The sequence below is a fragment of the Macrotis lagotis genome, chromosome 7 (genome assembly GCF_037893015.1).
Source record: "Macrotis lagotis isolate mMagLag1 chromosome 7, bilby.v1.9.chrom.fasta, whole genome shotgun sequence".
NCBI classification, from domain to species: Eukaryota; Metazoa; Chordata; class Mammalia; order Peramelemorphia; family Peramelidae; genus Macrotis; species Macrotis lagotis.
Window position 1 is genome coordinate 40,128,392 of NC_133664.1, and position 20,295 is coordinate 40,148,686.

The following is a 20,295-nucleotide window of genomic DNA, read 5'->3' on the forward strand; positions in this document are numbered from 1 at the left end:
ATTTTAAAAGATTAAGTACATATTTCATTCTCAGGTTTTTGCCTAGTCCCTTCTTTCTGGGAGCATCGAATTAAAAGAATGTCTCAGGACAGCTAGATGGCACAGTGGATAGAGCATTGGCCCTGGAGTCAGGAGGACCTGAGTTCAAATGTGGCCTGAGACACTTAATAATTACCTATCTGTGTGGCCTTGGGCAAGCCACTTAACCCCATTGCCTTGCAAAAAACCTAAAAAGCAAAACAAAAAAGAATCTGTCTCAGCCAGATGGATGTTTTGGGTGGGAAATTAACCATTTTACATGTTTTAGTAGCCACTTGTCAGTCAGAGAGTGTGGTACTAAAGGTGCAGAAAGCAGTCTTTCAGAAGAGCTTCCAGGGTCTAGAGAAGCAGTCTTGGCGAGAAAGTTTTCATTTCCTTGGTGGAAATTTCCATATAGGCAGGTGATCCTTGGCCTTTTTTTTTGTTTTCATTTGTGCCAGTCAAATAGATGTTGTCACCTCTTTTAATAAATCGTTGGGGGCGGCTAGGTGGCGTAGTGGATAAAGCACCGGCCCTGGAGTCAGGAGTACCTGGGTTCAAATCCGGTCTCAGACACTTAATAATTACCCAGCTGTGTGGCCTTGGGCAAGCCACTTAACCCTGTTTGCCTTGCAAAAATAAAAAATAAAAATAAATCGGTTGTGGAAGGCACCTTTTTCCTTCTAAGATTCATTTGGATATTTGAAGTCCACTGTATTGACTCTCTGTCTGTTCCAAGCTTTATATTTCTGGCTTCTTTTTTTTTTACTTTCTTTTTATTTGAGACAGTGGGGTTAAGTGACTTGCCTAAGGTCATACAACTAGGCAGTTATTAGGTGCCTGAAGTCAGATTTGAACTCAGGTGCTCCTGACTTGGCCTGTGCGCTTATTATTCACTGTACCACCTAGCTGTCCCAACACACCTGTCTTCTTTAAACTTTGTTCTCCTCTAAACTTTCTCTTCTAGCACTTAACACACTGACACCCAAGGACTTATTATATTTATTAAATGATCTTGGTGTCTAGCTTCTTCAGCATTATTTGTCCCTTTTCTGTAGACCCCCTTCTAGTTTCTTTATCCCTTTAGTGGACATTCCCAAACCAGACAGTATCTCAGAACTAATGAAAGTACTTATAATTTTGATGTGTTTTTAGCCTATCGCCATGAGAAAAAGCCTAGGTTGAGGATTCATATTTAGGATGCAGGACTTGATTTATTTATTTATTTATTTGGGTTTTTTAGGTTTTTGCAAGGTAAACAGGGTTAAGTGGCTTGCCCAAGGCCACACAGCTGGGTAATTATTAAGTGTCTTAGACCGGATTTGAACCCAGGTACTCCTGACTCCAGGGCCGGTGCTTTATCCACTGCGCCACCTAGCCGCCCCAACTTGATTGATTTTCCTTTGATCCTTTCCTATTCTTTCTGCCACAGTTGCAACTCCCTCTACTTGAGGTATAATGTCTTCTTCCACTAATTTGCTAATGGTGAATTCTAAAATTATTTGTATTTACCCTCAACCATAATTGACAAAGTTAACTTGCATTTTGCATGGCAGAGGAAAATAATAGGAAAGGTGTTCCCTTACCTACTATAGAAAAGGCACATATTCTTCCTAAAAAGATAATTAAGTAAAGCTTCCAGTAAAAGTTTGATGGCTTTCAAGTATTGGACTATTGTAATTATTTGCATCTGCTCAGATTAACTTTAGAACTGAAAAACTATCCAACCATTGACTTTTGTGAAAATTGGAGAATTGTCTTAAATGAATTTGTTACTCTTAATATAGCAGCTTCCAAATTTGAATTTAGGGATAACTATTTTATTGATACACATTATCTACACTTAATCAGTAACAGCACTACATACATTTCTGTGGGTGTGGTTTGCTTTTTGTTCTTCATCTCCCTCATAGGAAAAAAGCTCTAGACTGTTTAATCATTAATATTAACTTTATCAGGGGTGGATAGAGAGCAAATGGCCCTGGAGTCAGGAGTACCTGAGTTCAAATGCGGCCTCAGACACTCAATAATTACCTAGCGGTGTGACCTTGGGCAAGTCACTTAACCCCATTGCCTTAAATAAAAAAAATAACTATCAGTTTGTTATTTTAGCTTATTGAAGATTGTAGTGATACTTTAATTGCTAACTTAAAAGGAAGGCAACTTTAGAACAAAAACTGGGAGCTGTATTAACAGCAGACTAACTAATTTTAAAATTGTAGCCATATTTCTTATAATTACATGATATCTTGTTCTTAAAAATTCCTTTCTGTTCTAGCTGAGATAAAGCAGCAAACCTTTTTCAACGTCTGCTTTTTTCAGACAGCTAAGTAGACATTTAGTGGGCCTCTGGACGGCTGAAAATGCAACTGCTACAAATTTGTTGAAACGTATTTTGGTAAGTTGAGTGAAACACTAAAAAGATCCTTGTGGGGTAGTAAAATCATAATGAAAAACAGTTTACATATTAAATATGTCTTATTAATAGAATATCGAAATGCTTAAAATGACAGTAATTTTTTATCTTTACTATCTTATTTCATTCTGCCTTTTGTTTTCATGCCATGCTTTTGAAATTAGATGGTTTGGTTTGGTTTTGTTTTGTGACTAGCCCCCAGGTTTGCTGGCTTACCTGGACAGCACTGATCCAGTTCCTGAAAAGGATGCTGACCGGATGCATATTAGAGATAATGTGAAAATAGCAACAGTAAGTACAAAACACAACAAAGTCAGAAACTCAGAAATGAGTCCTGTAGGACCACGCTTATAAATTTTTTTTGAGGTTGGAAGATGAGAAGCTACATGTAATTTACTTTTTAGAAACTAGATGGAGCCCTTGTTTTAAGAGCATGAAGCAGAGATTTTAGAGTTACCATTCTACATGACAAGGTCCTGTGTTTTATGCTTGTTGGAATTCCCATAACCCAGCATGCTAAGTAGCAGCTTAAGTAAATTCTGGAAAAGAGGCAGTAGATGTACTATTCCTCTTAGAAATCTTGAATTAGAACTAAGTTACTTTAATTAGATCAGTGGTCTCCAAAGTGAAAAGTTAGACCTGACCAATCCTAAAAGGGTGTACTGTTAGCCTGAAGGGGGCAGCCAATAGTTGGATCAAACAATCACTCTTATCTTTATCTTCCTGGCACTTAGAGCAACTCTTGAATAAGTTCCATGAAGAAATCCTAGCCCCTGACCCCTGCTCCCAAAATCACCTTATGGCTGTACTTGGAGCTTCTGGTGATTGAGGGCCCTTACCCTCCTCCCCTCCCTTTTGTCTTAAGGGAGGGAGTAAGTGAATGGCATTATGTTAGCAGCTTTGGATAGTTGTGACAGACTGTAGATCTTGATAGCTTATATTTCCCTCAAAAATTAACCCCTTTTCCAGACTGGTGTATTTCTATTAAGGATACACCCCTTCTTTCAGTCACATGGGTTCATAATCTGGAGTCATCCCTAACACCTCACTCTTCCTTCACACATAAATTTATCTCCATTAATATCTCTCATAGGTAATTTCTTTCTTTCTTCTTACACAATCACCACCCTTGGTTAGATTCTCAGCATCTTTCTATTATCTTGACCTCTTTTCTAATCTACCTTCCACATGATTACCAAAGTATTTTCCTAAAGAACAAGTCTATGTCTCTCCTCTGCTCATTAAATCTCAATGGTTCCCCATTAACTCTAGCATATTTCTTCATTTTTATCTTATTTTTTAATTTTAATTTTTTTGGGTAGCCAAATAAATAATCATTGAGTTCAGCATGATACATATATTATGAGTAATGTATTAAGGGTATGTGGTTAAAAAATTTTGCTATTATAGGTATGCAAAGTTTAGAGGTAACCAACCCATATGATGATTAACTGGTTTAAGGTATAAGAAATAGCCTTCTTGCCCAGGGTAGAACTGTTTCTAAAATGTCTTTTTAGTTGAAGGCAATCTATTGAATATTTGCATTAAAAGTACCCTTGTGGGGAAAAAAGTACTCTTGTGATATTAAGTCATTATCTTTGTGTATATATTAAAGTAATGAGTTTTGATTATAATTCCTCAGGATCAGTATGGCAAATTTAATAAAGTTCCAGAGTGGCAAAGACTGGCTGGAAAAGCTGCTAAAGAAGTTGAAAAATTTGCCAAAGAAAAAGTGGATCTTGTATTGATGCACTGGAGGGATAGAATGGGCATTGCTCAAAAAGAGGTATAAAAAAAGTATTCCTTAATCCTTTCTGTCTTCACAGTGAGATCCTTCTCTACTTTGTCATTTGAGATGCTAGTCAAATATTTCAGATGTTTGACTGATGAATAGTTCTGACTTTAAAATTGAATTTCATTTAGTCCCATTTAAAAAAATTTTTTTGAACTTGAATCCTGATTTAGGAATAAATTTTATATTGTCAAAAAAATAAAATAATAAAGTTCATCTCCTAGGTAATCTTACATGGGTCATAAGATTTTATACAAAGTCCTCTAAAGAAGAAAGGCACTATTTCTATGTTGCTCCCTTAGTTTCATTTTTGTAGAGATAGATGGTTCTGTTTGTAGATTAGCTGTGCCCTTTTGGCCCATGAATTCCATGATTCTGGAGAATCAGTGTAAAAAGATGTGTCTAGTCTCCAACATTTCAGGGTCTAGGACTCTTGAGTAATTCACTTCACCACTCCCTGCCTCAGTTTCCTCATCAGTAAAGTGAGAATAATAACAGGATTATTGTGAGAATCAATGAAATAATTGAGAATCAAGTGAAATAATTGTAAAGCACTTTACATGGTACCTGTCAAGAATAAGTGCGATTATTACCCCAGAATGCTTGTTTTGCCATTTTCCAGGCTTCTCATTTATATTTTATTGTTTCCTGTATTTCTTGTTCTTGAATCTTTGATTCATTGTGCTTTCTGCTTTTTTTTCTTTTTCTCAAGATGATGATGATGACTTTCTGTGTTTTGACATATGATATTTTATAGCATCTCTGGGTGTGGAGAAATTTCTTTGCTGTTTGCTCAGATTTTTGAAAGTTGAGGAAAATAAACACAGCCCAGGGATAGGACAGTGAAACAAACTTTTCTACTTAGGCTACCAAAGAATGAAACCATATTAGAGCTAAAGTTGGTAAAAGTTTGAAAGGTCAGTGACTGACCCTTAAATTTTAATATACCAAAGTTATTTAACTTCTTGATTCTATGGTTAGCTCATATTGTCTTAGTATATATCTGTTACTTATTTAATCTAAGCTAATAGCTAGTTTTAAAAAGTTATGCTTCTGGGAAATAGGAATTTCAAAATTTAGGCTACAACATTACTCCCTTCCTATAAAGTTTGTTATCTAGTGTAGAAACAAAGCAAATCCAGAATACTGATTTTGATGTGATCTAGAATAAAATGAGATCACTTAATTGATTGTACTCATTTGAACAAGTTTTATGTTCATAATTGGGCTTGTTCTTTCTGTTAAAATTAGTTTATAATGGAGAAGATTTGTATAATAGATAATATTCTCATCATATCTTAGCTTGCTGTCTTGTTTTATTTTCTTTAAAAATATTCTTTTTTTTTTCTTTCTACTGAACACATTCAGGACAGAAACAATATGGTGAGTTTTAAGTTCCTGAAATTTATGTCAGTTGTTTTTAGCTGCCTGGCATGTGGAGTCTTGTTTTGGTACTCTTTGTCTTAGTGTGTTGTAGAGTCTCACTTCAGATGTGTCTGAACCAAGTTATTTATCTCTCAGTCTTATACTTTTCAACTATTCTTGGCTCCTACAAAAATTAAAGGAGCCTTTTATTTTCAAGTTTGTGATCTTTCCTAGTGTTTGCAAACATTTGCATATAATTTGATACTATAATGCAAATTTCAATAGGTGCAGCTTCATAAAACTTAAGTTTTTGGTTTTTAGTAAGATTGGTTCATTTTTAAAAAAATTCTCTTTCTCTATAGAAAAATGTTGGCACAGGGTCATTGATTTCTGTACTATAACTTCTTATTAATGATAACTATAGGTTAAATTCTCACTTTAGTGTGCTTAATTTGCTTAAATTAAGTTCTTTTAAAAATTCACTAACTCCTTAATGATCACTTTTCTGAGCACTCAAGTAAAATATAGATTTAAATATGTGTACTAGTATGTCTATCTGTATGGAAGAATGTAGCTCCTGGTACAAGATCAGTTTAGCTGTGATCTAATTTCTTTTTTTTTTTTATTTCCTTTTCTTTCAGAATTTAAATCAAAAGCCAGTAATACTCAGAAAGAGAAGACAGAGAATAAAAATTGAAGCAAATTGGGATCTTTTCTACTATAGGTAAATTTCAGATTGTTTTTCCTACATATTACACCAGCATAACTGATATAACAACTTTTTCTTTATATATTTTTGCTGTTATATAGATGTATTTTTTTAAATGAATAAATGAAAGAGCTTTTTGGAGGAATTGGAAGAATAAAGTCAGCATTTTTCCTCAAGGATTAGTGCTGCTAAAAATTCTTCATGAAGTGGGGAGATGACTAGTTGTTTTTATTGGGGGGGTATTTTTTTTTGATTTTGGTTTTTTGCAAGACAATGGGGTTTAACTTGCCCAAGGTCACAGAGCTAGAGGGTTTTAAATATCCCAGGTCAAATTTGAACTCAGGTCCTCCCGACTCCAGGACTGATGCTCTTTCCATTGCATCATCTATCTACCCTGTTTTCTTGTATTTTGAAATGGAGAAAATGAAGTTGGTGTGACCAGCAAATAGTACAAAACTGAGTCAACAACCAAAGTTACCTCATCTCTATTTGGGGCACTTATTAGCCATATTTTTGAGGGTGGAGGGAAGAGAGAAGAGTTTCAGTAAGAACAAGTTGATTAAACTCTTCAAAGACAGGGTGCTAAGCACTAAGGGGCAGAAGGTTGTGCACAGATAAGTGAGCCCCCACTTCCTGAAGTCCAGGAGCATCATTCTAGCCTAGTCAAAACTCAGCTTTCCTCCTACAAAGACTTTTCTTGCTGCACTGTCTGAATGTATCTTGTCAAGTAGAAGTTCCCAAAACATTCAAGAATGAAAGCATATGAGTAGTTTATAATCTCTACCTTTAAGAGTACTTGAAATGGACTTCTTCTGTGAATAGTTGAAAGATTGAGTCACTCATTAGGTGAAGTCAAGTGATGACAAGTTAACTTTCTTGTGGTTGGTTCATTTTGTTCCAACTTTCTCTTTCTATCTTCTATTGTTACCTATCCGTGTAATCCCTTTTTGAGGAACTGAGGTAGAATTGGGTGCCTGTTAGTGCTATTGGGTGTTCTGATCCAGGTTCACCACAGAGAGAGGTCTGGCATAGAGATGGGAATATAGTTAGGGCTTTGGTTTCAAAATTAGGGCATCCTAAAACCAAATTCACCTTTGGACCTTCTTGGGATAACCACCAACCTTCCCATGAGCTTATTTACTGATATCAAGGTTGTCCAGACCTTGACCCCCTGCCAACCCCTGTCTTTCATTTAGCCTCCAGACCTGGATTTCTGTTTGCCAATCTGAAGTCTTCCTTTCTGACAACTAGACTTTCTGGAGGCTTGAGTAGTTTTGTGAAAGTGCTTTCTAAACTGATTTTTTAAAAAAAAACAGTATTAATAATTTCACTTTAGTTCTTTTAAACTTAACCTAGGTTTCACAATATTTTTAAGGTTTCTTTTTATTAGGATGCTTATAGGAAAATATTATTTACCAGTTTTTTAAAAATATGTTTTTCAGGTTTCTTCAGGACCATGCCAGATCAAATTTAATTTGGAACTTTAAAACACGTGAAGAATTGAGAGACTGTCTTGAATCTGAAATGAGGGCATTTAATATAGACAGAGAACTTGGTAGTGCTAATGTAATCTCATGGAACCATCATGAATTTGAGGTAAACTTTTATTCTTTGGAGTTTTTAATTGTACAAAATACCTAATGTAATATGTTTTGAAGTTATTTAGAGATTTGTTTGGTTATTATTTCACACCCACCCCCTTAATGAAACATGTAGAGGAAACTTTTTTTTTGCCTCAGTCTGAAATAGTTTTTCTGCATATATTTGCAGCAGATCTTAGATTTGAATAGCTAAAGAAGTTAGAATAACTGGGTCAGTGAGAATTTAAATATACCTTCACATCTTTTGTCATATTAATTAGCTACTCCCCCCGCCCCGCTTTTTTTTTCCTTTATCTTTGTTGTTCTTCACTATTGAATCTTTTTCTCTGAAGCATACTTTAATTCTTCCTTCTCCTTCCCATGACTTCTTTTAAGTTTTCATAGTAACTTTAGTATTTGGTAATAAATTGTAGATGTTTTCTTGCAGTAATTTTTTTGGCAGCTCTTGGAATGGAGAATAGGAAGAGAAATTAGTTGTGGTCTTTAGATGTGCACATATTATTGAATCCTAGGCTCTTATCCTAGCAAAGATTTCAGGGTACACTCAGGATTTTTGCCATCATGTGAGTATGGTGAAGCAATTGAATTTAAACTAAAACTAATGCATTTTTCAGTAGTTTTTTTTAAACTGATATTAGTTGCTGTATTTTATTTTACTATTTGAGCAGTAGTTTTTTCATCCTGGATTCCATAAAATACCATACATGAGCAGGAAAAGCTTCTTTTAACAGTCACTTATATTTTTGCCAGAACTCTCCTTAAAAACAGTGTAGTAGATTAATTTGTTATTGAGCCTTCCTGATGTGACATAAAGAATTTTACACTTTTAAATTCCTTAATCCCTGCCAATATTTACCTATAAATTTGAAATAGTAAGCCCTCTTAGATGTATTTTTGAAAAGTGACTAAATGTTTCTCTTGAAGTTGTCACTCCAAGCAGAATTGTCCCTTGTAAGTTAGAATTGTAAGAAGCAATTTGTTAGAACTTGCTAAGAGTCCAGCTGTCACTTAAGTTCCTTTAATTACAACTAAAATCATATACTTTGTTTTTATTTTAAAAGGTCAAGTATGATTGCTTAGCAGAGGAAATAAAAATAGGAGACTATTATCTGAGATTACTGTTAGAGGAGGATGAAAATGAAGGAAGTGGATCAATCAGACGATCGTAAGCCACTATTGATGTCATTTTAATTTACTTCTTTACATTTTCATGCTTATTTTTATTGTGAGTTTTATTTTGGTGTTTCAGGTATGAGTTTTTCAATGAGCTCTATCATCGTTTCCTGCTTACCCCAAAAGTGAACATGAAGTGTTTATGTTTGCAAGCACTGGCTATTGTTTATGGCAGATGTCATGAGGAAATAGGACCATTTGGGGACACCAGATATATTGTTGGAATGTTAGAGAGGGTAAGAATGTTATTGTTAAAGTGCAACTTTTGATGTAAAGCATGGAGGATTTGGGTTTAGATTTCTGTATTGTGGTTTTTCTGTTGGTCATTTCTGCTCTGCCTTAGATCCTCTGGAGTATTTTAAATGTAGATTGGGGGGGGAAAGTCACTGGTTAGTGCAAAACTAGGTCATTTTTCTTGAATTGCTAATTTTAAGCTTTAAGATTCTCCTTTCCAACCCCTACATTTTAGATTTTCCAAAACTAAATAAATTTGGTGTGGATTTCCTAGATTTAGAATTTGAAAAGACTTTAAGGGTTACCAAGCCCCAACTCCCTCATTTACAGATGAGGAAACTGGCTCAGGGAGAATGTCACCTATCTATGGTCACAAAACCACTAAGTGTAAGAGGTGAAGGGTACCCAAGTCTTCCTGAATCAAAGTTCTTCATCCCATGATGCTGCTTCTATCAAAATTATGGTAAATAAAAGAGAAGTCAGATTTTCCTTATTGTCAAAAACTCGTTGCTTAATGTTAAAAGATAGTGATGAGAGAAAAAGTAGCGATAGAAGTTTTTGCTTTTTGTCTTCTAACATCTATGTTAATTCTATCTTCAGTAGCATTTGTATTTAAAATTATTAAGGAGATTGGGTGTTAACAAATAATGTATTCTAGATTTGTATTTTCTGGATTGTTACATTTCAGGATATGTTTTTGTTGTGCCGTCATCAGAGCAATATTCATCTTGTATTTGTTAATATATTGTTGAATAAACATTATTCAAGGGAGTTGCTTGAATAGTTTTTAACCACACTTTAGCCAGTGTTTAATACTATAGTGCCTCAAAGTTTTCTGAGTACTTTTTCATAAATTATCCCATTTGATCCTTGCCACCTATGAAATAGGGAGGGTAGGAACAAATTTTTTTCTTTTAAATATATGTGAAGGGTAGTAAATGGGCAAGCCAGAATTTGTCTCCAAGGCTTCTGGTTGGTGCTTTGTACTATCCTAATGGTCATTGTAGAGTCAGTAACTCTGAACTCTTTTGTGGGTCTGACTTTCTTACTTTGAACTTGTTTGCCAAAGCATGACAGACCTGTGAAGTTATTTGGCAAAATTTCTAAGTAGTCTTATTTCCAAGGTAACTTTTAAAAATTAAATAGCTGCTAAAATTAATTATTTCTGTAATTGAAAAATGTCTTACTGAGTAAATGAGATGAGGTATGTGAACATTGTAGATAATTCAAGGGAGATAACTTTGTTTCTTTGAGGACTACCTTATGTAGTAGAGATCTCATTGCTAGAAAGAGTTTTTGTGTGATTTGGTTTCAAGATGTTTAAGGGAAATATCTTTATTGACTTGTTTGTTTTTGTTTGTTTACAAGTTAATATTTTTCTATTCTTTGAAATCTTAATATTATTTTCTATTAAATTCTGATTCTCTCTTGTTTTAATAGTGTACAGATCGACTTGAACGGGATAGGTTGATCCTTTTCCTTAACAAGCTGATACTTAATAAGGTATGGCTTTTCTTTTTCTTTTTTTTTTATTATACTTGAACTTTAAATATACATGTTTTATTCCTTGAGTCTTTAATTACCAGCGGAAATTTATTTGATTGGTGTCTTAAAGGTTGGGATCTAAGCTTCTCTCCAGCTCTCAAGTCTGTGAAATAACATATTTCCTCTTTTTTGCCCCAATCTTAAAATCCTTTGGAGCAAAGAAATTTCATTTTACAAATATTCACATTGAAAGATTATTAGAAACGGTCATTTTACCTTCCCTAAAGGGTTCTGTTTTTTTTTCCCTTAGAAAGCATTCAAGGGGGCGGCTAGGTGGTGCAGTGGTAGAGCACCTGCCCTGGAGTCAGGAGTACTTGAGTTCAAATCCGACCTCAGACACTTAATAATTACCTATCTGCGTGGCCTTGGGCAAGTCACTTAACCCCATTGCCTTGCAAAAACCTAAAAAAAAAAAATTAAAATAAAGAAAGCATTCAAGGAATTACTGATTAGTTGACAAATAGAATCATTTGCTGTTGCCACAATAAACTTACTATAGCAGATTGCCAAGCTGGGCATTGATTTTTACTATATCTCTTTCTTGTGATCACGGATTAGATAAAAAATTATAAAATCCTTTCCAGTTATTTAGTCATAAACATAAAAGTCAAATGACTGTTTCTTACTTATCTAAATGTCCACTAGTTTTTTAAAAAAACTATACTGTGGGGCAACTAGGTGGTATAGTGGATAGAGCACTGGTCCTGGAGTCAGAAGAACCTGATTTCAGGTGTGACCTCAGACACTTAATAATTGCTTAGCCATAAGACCTTGGGCAAGTCACTTAACCCCCATTGCCTTAAATAAATAAAATTATAAAAAAACAAACTGTATTGGGCTACTTTTCTAAAATTGCTTACAAGCTTTTCAGCTGCTCTACATCACCATGTGAATTTGAGCCTAACCTGAGAAATATTTCAAACCCAAATATAGAGCTTTTATGAATAGCTATGTGACACCATAGTTCAGAGTGCTGGATCTGGAGTTAGGAATAGTTATCTTCCTGAGTTCAATCTGATCTGAAACACTCAGATCATGAAAAGTCAGGCAGACATGACTGAAATGACTGAATGACAACAAAATAGAGCTTTTATTTTTGTTATATATCATAATTTTTTATGTGTCCTCTTTTCCTCACCATTTATGCCTCCATTAAAAATTATTTAAAAAATTAAAAAAATTTAAAAAATCCTATGTCATTTTTCCAAATTTGAAGTAGTTGAATTGTGTGTCAATTTTAAATAGTCATTTTTGAACATGAAATCATCTAAACTCATTTGTATAAAGATAGGTCTGGGTGTGTGTGATGTGTATATACATGCTTGCACTGTATATAAATTCTTAGCTGCTTTACATGAAATTGAGAAGAATAATTGAAGTTATTAGTTTTTCTGAACCACCAGTTTTTTCCAAAATAACCTGTATTTGAGGGGCGGCTAGGTAGCATAGTGGATAAAGCACTGGCCTTGGAGTCAGGAGTACCTAGGTTCAAATCCAGTCTCAGACACTTAATAATTACCTAGCTGTGTAGCCTTGGGCAAGACACTTAACCCCATTTGCCTCGCAAAAAATCCTAAAAACAAAACAAAACCAAAAAAAAAGCTGTATTTAAGAGTTTGATCGGGGTTCAAATCATGTTTCTGCACCTTTATGATTTGTGGCCATTATCATTGACCTGACCTTTCCAACTCTGCTAATGTATAAAATGAAAGGGTGGATTAGATTATCTCCAACTTCCTTTCCAGCTCTAAAATCTGTCATCTTAGGAAAGAACATATAATATTAATGTTTTATAGAGTTCTCTTAGATAATTGATTTTATAATGCTTTATGTTTAAAAAGTGTTTTTGTCCAATGTCTGTTCTTTCCCAGAAAAATGTTAAGGAGCTTATGGATTCCAATGGAATCAGAATCTTGGTGGATTTGCTCACCCTTGCCCACTTGCACACAAACAGGGCCACAGTACCATTGCAGGTACCTTGAGAATTATCTGTCTTTATCTTGTTGAAGGATAAATATACCTAAAAAAATAATCATAAGAACCAGTGATTACTTTTAATGATAGTGAAATATATTAACACCTCAATGTATTATTTTTTTCTCTAGTAATTGTGAAGGCATGGTGGTATATCCATTCATTCTTTGATGTTTTCCACTGTTATGGTTAACAGCTTACTGAAAGTCCAAGGAAAAGGTGAATTTCCTTTGGAATAGTGAGCTTTCTCAGATATTTTTAGTTGCAGGTGACATTTTGCTGATGGTATCAAACCACAGAATGTTTTTGCAGGGCTTCCTCCTTGTTCTTCATATTTATTTAAAAGAAATTGGCTCAGCAATCCAGAGGAAAAACAAAAATCAGTAAAATGTCTATTGTCTAGATTGGTGTTCATTTGATTGAGCAGGGCATTGAGTTAGTATATCAGTGTATAAATATTTTTGAAAATGCACAAAAAATAGGCAGTGATTGGCATCCTATAATGAATGTAAGGAGGAGAGAGTAGATTGTGCTTGGAAATGGCAAAATGGTTTTAATAATTCCTGAATTCTCCATGAAGAACTGTCCTTTCAGTACAAATAAAGGAATGAAAAAGTATTATTAAGTCCTTAGTACATGCAAAACCTTATGCTAAATCACAGTGACAGTAGAGAAGGTTTCAGCTACAAGTCAGCAACAACTCATGCAGTCATGCATCTTCTTTAATATCATTTTCATTAATTAAATTAAATATATATTGATGTTGAACCATTTGAAAGTGTTGAAGTCTTGAATGAAAACATTCTTTTCTAGGTCTTTAGCTGCTTAGGCTACTAAAAGTTGAACTGGGGAAAGGTTGGGAAGCTGGAGCACTTACTCCACAAGTGTTCTCACCTGCAGGAGCTGGACTGGAAGAGCTAGCAACCTCAGTTTCCAGTCTCCATCAGCATCTAAGGGGAAGGCAGTGGTCTAAATGATAATGATGGTCTAGGGTTGTCAACTTTGGAACAACACATACCAGGAAATATAAGTTTAAGATTACCCAAAGGACAATAGAGATTTTTTTGAGAGTGGCAGTAAGCTACAGTATATAAACAGTGATGACCAATGCTTGAGAAATGGTATAAGGGATGTCAGTAAAGAAAGGAAGTTAGACTAGTCATCGGGCTCAAAGGATAACAGAATTTTGAAGGTAGACAAGAATCATGCAGATGAACTATCACAGATGAGTTATATAATCTGTCACTTTAAACTTACAGGTGTTAAGACTTTGACTATAACACTCAAACTTTTCACATATATATGAATTACTATCTTAAAATATCAAACTACTGTGCAGGATCCTAGACAGAGATGGAAACTACTATAAACCACTGATTCTCTTCATTATCAGTACTTTGATTTCTTGAGAGAGAAATGAATTCACTTGAAAAAATACACTGCCTTTAAATTTAGTTTCAAATATTTTCTCTAAGATCAGGAAATATGTGATAATCAAATTTTCTTTTTCTTTTTTTTTTTTGAGCATCTAGTGTTCACTTTTCAAAGTTATCTAAAGTTTCAGACTCAAAACTGAAAGCAGCTTAAATCCTGAAACTGTTGGTATGAAATGAGTGCAGTGTTGATATCACAATTGATTTCACCATTTTTCCTGTTTTTTAAAAATACTTTGATTTCCACTCTTCTTCTTTGCATCCTTTAAACTTTAAATTTCAGAGCAATGTGATTGAGGCTGCTCCTGATATGAAGAGAGAGAGTGAGAAGGAATGGTATTTTGGCAATGCAGACAAAGAACGGAGCGGTCCCTATGGATTCCATGAGGTGGGTCATGGATGCTTCAAGAGGGAGGAATGCTCCAGGGATCAGTCCTCATTCATAAGAAACCAAAACCAAGTCCTCAGACTTCAGATTCTAAACCCTATGGATTGAGCGGGGAAAAAAATGTGTTTTCACAATACCTGCATCATAATTGTGATCTTTAAAAAAAAAAAAATGTTTCAGTATCTTAGTGCTTATTTTTTTGCAGAGCTTCCTCCTTGTTCTTCCCATAGATTTTGTGATCACAAGCAGGCTCAGGGCTTTGATTTGTTAGTACCAGGTTCAGACAAGTGGGTCCTTAAAACTCGTATCTGTTCAGAATGAATCTTCACTCCTTAAAGAACAGGAGCAAAGGTAACATCCTGTTGGGGTGGGGCACAGACAACATAATCTTGTTCCTTTTCTGTTCTTAATACCAGTCTCCTTTTTGCCATGTTCATTATGTGTTTGGTTACCATCTAAATAATATTATTTAAAAAAACAAGTTCATTGTAAAATATGGAGCACTAATCTCATCACCCACAGCACACACCTAATCCCAACCCAAATTAGGATCACAGTGAGGCTATAGAAGAATGATAAAAGAGCCTTGGACAAAGATGCCCTTGGGGATTGCCCAGCCAAAGGGGGAGGAACCTTTTTTTGGTAGAGGGGCCAGCTTCCAGGATTGTCTTGTCTTCAAATTCTAACAGCCACAGAAAGTGATAATGTCTGTTTACTAGGAATAGTGATCTGAAAAACTCAGCAGTGTTCATAAATGACAATTGCTACCAACTTCATTTTTCTGCCTCTTTACCTGGAGAATACAGGCTGGAGCGGAGTGATTCATGCCACATTTGCAACCAGTATTCAGAAGAATCTTTTCTATTCTCATTTATGACCTTAATATTTTAAAATTAGCTGCTTCCTCATCTAGTTATCATTTAGATCTTAGAGTCAGAAGAATCTTATAGCTGTCCAAATCAAAGTATTAGAAAAGTTGAGGAAACATCATAATAGAAATAGATTAAAATATTTGGAGTTGTGAAAGTCACTGAATTTACCTATTGTCAGGGAATGTTGGGGAATTTACATTCGTTAAATGTTATGTTAATGAAATGGAGAGTAAAATCAGTGTTGTAATCCAAAAATCATTTAATTAATTGTAGTATAGAGATAAATATATCCATTCTTTTCACTAACTATAATCATATTACAATCTTACCTATTTATTACTTTTGGGGACTCCTTACTTACTGTAAAGTGGTTCCAATGGTTTTAGGATAAAGAATTATCTCCATAAACAGTTCATTTTAATATAAAAAATTAGCTGTCATTTCATATACATTACCCTTATAGACAAGAAATTTGTTTACAGTTTCTTTTCATTTGAAGACTAACATTTAAAATGTAAATTGGAAATTCAGATGCATTTTGCTGACTTTTCTATTTCTGCTCATCAGATGCCAGGAGAGTTACAGAAGAGTAGTATATGACTGACTCTCCTGGAGGAGCTTGTCTAGCCTATTTTGATAGACAAATGAAAGAAGAGGTGAATGGTATAAGAGAGTATAACATGAAGGGACTGTCGTGTGTGGTAGGAACTATAAGTGTTAGAGAATTTCAGAGAAAAGGTGAAAAATAGGGAAAGAAGCAACTCACTTAAAAACACTGAAGTTTAAAAAAGACTTCAGAAGTCATATAATCCCATTCCCTTAATTTACAAATTGTGAATGGGCAGCTGAAGCTCATTATGATTTTCCCAAATTCAATGGGTAATAGCAGTAAGGTATGAAGGAGAATAGGTTATTTAGGACTTGAAGTGTCAAACAAAGCATATTGATTTGAAGCTTGAGGTGATGGGGAGCCAATGGAGTTTGAATAGGAGGGGGAAGAAGTGATATGTACTTGAGGAAAATTGCTTTGATGGCTGAATAGAGGCTGGATTGGAGTGGGGAAGGCAGACTCCCAGCAGCTATAGCAATAGTCCCAACATGAGAAGATGAGGCATGCACTAGAGGAGTGGCACTGTCAGAGGAGAGAAGGGGACATAGCAGAGATGCTGCAGAGGTGAGACCTTGACATCAGCTTGAATGTGGGGATAAAGGACAGAGAGTGTAGGACAACTCGGGTTGTGAGCCCAAGGGCCATGGAAGAGAGTGTTGCCTTCTATAGTATTGGGGAAAATAGAACATAGGGAAGAATTGAGGGGGAAGAGACTTCATTTTGGACATGTTGAATTCTAAGATAGAGCTTACATTATGCTATGGAAGACAAACTTAAAGGATAAATATGAATTACAAAGTATTTAATTACTTTGGCACTAACACTTGGTATGGAAAGCTGTATTTCAGCTGGAGGTGAAATATTGTGAGTTTGAGTGAGGAATGGGGAAGACTAGCAAGAGAAAAACCTGAGGGGTGGGCCATTTTATCTAGATCAGTACTGAGGTCTGGTCATGAAGAACTTTAAGAGGCAGAGAAGAATATATATATGTGTGTGTGCGTGGCATATGCGTATATATTTACAGACATTCACAGTTCATCCTAGTGGGTAGTCTTAGAGAAAGAACCATAGAAAATGAGATTGTTGCTTACTGTAGCCCAGTAGTTTTTCTTTTATAAGCAAGAAATTAGAGATCATTTAAAAGTGGACTTCTTTCGTGTATATTTTTCTTTTCAGGAGTGACATGAAGAAAATGGTTTAGGAAACTAATTGAGAATGGAATAAGTGGTAGTCTAGAATCAGTTAGAGCAGAGTTTGCAGTGAGAAGAGTATAACCAGGATAGGGTTGATGGCTATTAGGCAGAGGACAGAATGGCAGACACGGACCCCAGAGAGTTCCTAAGTGAATAAACAGAATCAGACTTTTCTTAAAAGTTCAGATGTCTTAACAAGGACGATCGTTATGCATCTGAATAGAAGAGTATATTTGCCAAAGTGGTAAACACTTAAATATTTATAGTTCAAAGTTCAATGTGAAACAAATTTATTGCCAGCAATGAGATTTTAATTTAGCTTTAATTTTCCAATTGTAATGAACAAAATATTTCTTCATTTAGATGTGAGAATATATATAACCTGTATCAAAATGCCTACCATCTTGGGGGAGAGGAGAATGTGGGAGAGAGAAAATCTGAAGCTTTAAGTTTAAATAATGAATGTTAAAAATTGTCATTGCATATAATTGGGAAAAATGAAATATTCATTTAGATGCAAGAATTGTGGACCAATGGACTGTTGACTCCAAAAACACGATGTTGGGCTCAGGGCATGGATGGATGGCGACCCCTGCAAGTTATACCCCAGCTTAAATGGTGTGTATTAGCCACTGGACAGGCTGTGCTGAATGAAACAGATCTTGCTACACTTATCCTCAACATGCTGATTACTATGTGCGGATATTTTCCAAGCAGGTAAAATATAATGCAATTCTATTTCCACTTTTGAGTCAGTGACCTGGAGAAATTCTTCTTGGCTCCTATTCACTATAGATTGCCTAACAAATATATATATATTAGCTCAAATATTAACCTCCTAAATTAATGAACATATGTCTCTTCCAACATTTTATACTTTTTTGTTAGTAAATATTGACTCATACTTCGATTTCTCTTGATAATATAAGGTTCTTATTACTTTTTGCCTGATTTTTTTTTTATAAATTACTATTTATAAGGAATAGATATTAAGGGTTTGAGATCTAAATTTAGCATCAGCACCTGATCCAGCCACTGGAAAAAAATCATTGGGAGTACCAATTTTAATAAGTAATAAATGAAATAATAAAACTCTTTGGCTTTTCTAGGTTTCGTTTTTGCAAGGAAGTATTGTGAAATACTTTGTAGCTAGATAAGTTAAATCAAAATTCCGAATTATGTTCCTAGAGCTGTCATTTAGAAAAATAGTAATGTAGCCTGCTTTCTACCTCATATAGTGCTGTTTTGTTGAGGGGATTAAATATTGACTCGAATAAACATTTTTTAGGGATCAAGATAATGCCATTATAAGACCTTTGCCCAGAGTAAAACGATTGTTGTCAGATAATACTTGCCTTCCACATATTATCCAGGTAAGTTTCTTATTTTTATTATAATTTTTTTCTCAATTAAAAAGCACTTATTTTCTTTTCCTACATCTTCCCTGTCGTCCCAAATTGAAAAAAAGGAAAATAAAACCCTGTTTCTAATGTATAACTGAGCAAAACAAATTCTTCCATTGGCCATTCAAAAAGGATGTTCTCAGGGCGGCTAGGTGATGCAGTGGGTAGAGCACTGGCCCTGGAGTCAGGAGTACCTGAGTTCAAATCTGGTCTCAGACATTTAATAATTACCTAGCTGTGTAACCTTGGGCAAGCCACTTAACCCCCATTGCCTTGGAAAAACCTAAAATAAAAAAATGATGTTATCATTCTGAAAGTTGGGTCACTTCTCTGTCAGGAGGTAGGTGGTGTTTGTGATTTCAGACTAAAAACTATCGAGCTTCTTCCCCTGTCAAATATTTAGAGGTATGCTTTTTAGTCCTTTTCATTTTGCTACATTAATCAGTATAGAGACAACCCAAGTCATGAATAGCATTTGTCTTTCATTGATATTTGAGAGTGTTTTGGCTAACTTCAGAGTTCTCAGCAGGACTGGATTCTAATAGGAACTTATGACCTGCTTTGCCAGATTGGGCTATTGTTTGCCCCACTGGTTATGCTCACCCTGAAGGAAGTTGGTGTCCAGACCCATGTTCTCTTTCTATCAACCTGCCAGACTTTTTCTCAGGAAAATCCACATGCAAGAACCATTGTCCCCACAGCTCTGAGAAATGATTGCAGGTGGTGTCTTTGGTATTATTCTAAACCTTCTTTCCGGGAGACCTTATTTGCTATTTGTGGTCATCACAAAGAGTTTTCAGTCACTTGGAGAGCTTAGCTTAATTCTAATGACCACTCAGATAGACTAGTAGCAAACATCAACATGCATCTTTGAGTATGTAGATGTCTTTAGCTTTTTGAAATAAATCTGATAACTAAAAGAATCCTGACTGAAGCAACTCTCTCTTTTAGCTACTGATGACTTTTGATCCTATCCTTGTTGAGAAGGTGGCCATTTTACTGCACCACATCATGCAAGATAATCCACAGTTACCTCGTCTATACCTCAGTGGAGCTTTTTTCTTCATCATGATGTATACAGGATCCAATGTACTTCCTATTGCAAGGTACAAAGATAGACATCTATCCAAACACATTGTTGGAACAGTGTCTCTCCCTTTCCATCATATTCCACATCTTCTTTAAAAATTAAAATTTCCAAAATGAAGGTTAATTTTTTTAGATCTCATAGGGGATGTGTTTTTGTTCCCTAGGTTTTTAAAGTACACACATACCAAACAGGCCTTCAAATCTGAAGAGGTAAGTATTTATTTTCAGGATATAAAACTCTATGGTGAGGAAATGAATTTGGATTTTGTAAAACAGCTTCCACTACATGCATGCATGCATATTAAACATATACACACATGAAAATTACTTTCACTATATATATTTATATATTCATGTGTATGTATTCACATATACATATGTTCTTCCTAAGTAAGTAGGTACTGAGAAAGGGCAACAGTTAACTTTCTTTGGGTTTTATATCTTTCTCTATGAAATGTTGCTTGGTGGCTTTATTTAGTG

General features: G+C 35.0%; 1 protein-coding gene across 5 annotated transcripts in view; it reads left to right on the forward strand.

Annotated features, from left to right (window-relative positions):
- DNAJC13 (DnaJ heat shock protein family (Hsp40) member C13) overlaps positions 1-20,295 on the forward strand; it is a 106,079-nt gene that overhangs the window by 39,884 nt on the left and 45,900 nt on the right. For 4 of the 5 annotated variants that reach the window (XM_074195814.1, XM_074195816.1, XM_074195813.1 and 1 more), the window contains 15 exons: positions 2,341-2,416; positions 2,630-2,725; positions 4,077-4,220; positions 5,595-5,609; positions 6,233-6,315; positions 7,743-7,896; positions 8,963-9,066; positions 9,151-9,310; positions 10,749-10,811; positions 12,725-12,826; positions 14,544-14,648; positions 17,838-18,040; positions 18,612-18,696; positions 19,678-19,832; positions 19,980-20,025. In XM_074195814.1, the coding sequence (XP_074051915.1) occupies positions 2,341-2,416; positions 2,630-2,725; positions 4,077-4,220; positions 5,595-5,609; positions 6,233-6,315; positions 7,743-7,896; positions 8,963-9,066; positions 9,151-9,310; positions 10,749-10,811; positions 12,725-12,826; positions 14,544-14,648; positions 17,838-18,040; positions 18,612-18,696; positions 19,678-19,832; positions 19,980-20,025 (1,591 nt within the window). The remainder of the gene's footprint in view (positions 1-2,340; positions 2,417-2,629; positions 2,726-4,076; positions 4,221-5,594; positions 5,610-6,232; positions 6,316-7,742; positions 7,897-8,962; positions 9,067-9,150; positions 9,311-10,748; positions 10,812-12,724; positions 12,827-14,543; positions 14,649-17,837; positions 18,041-18,611; positions 18,697-19,677; positions 19,833-19,979; positions 20,026-20,295) is intronic. The other variant, XM_074195817.1, reaches the window with a different exon arrangement.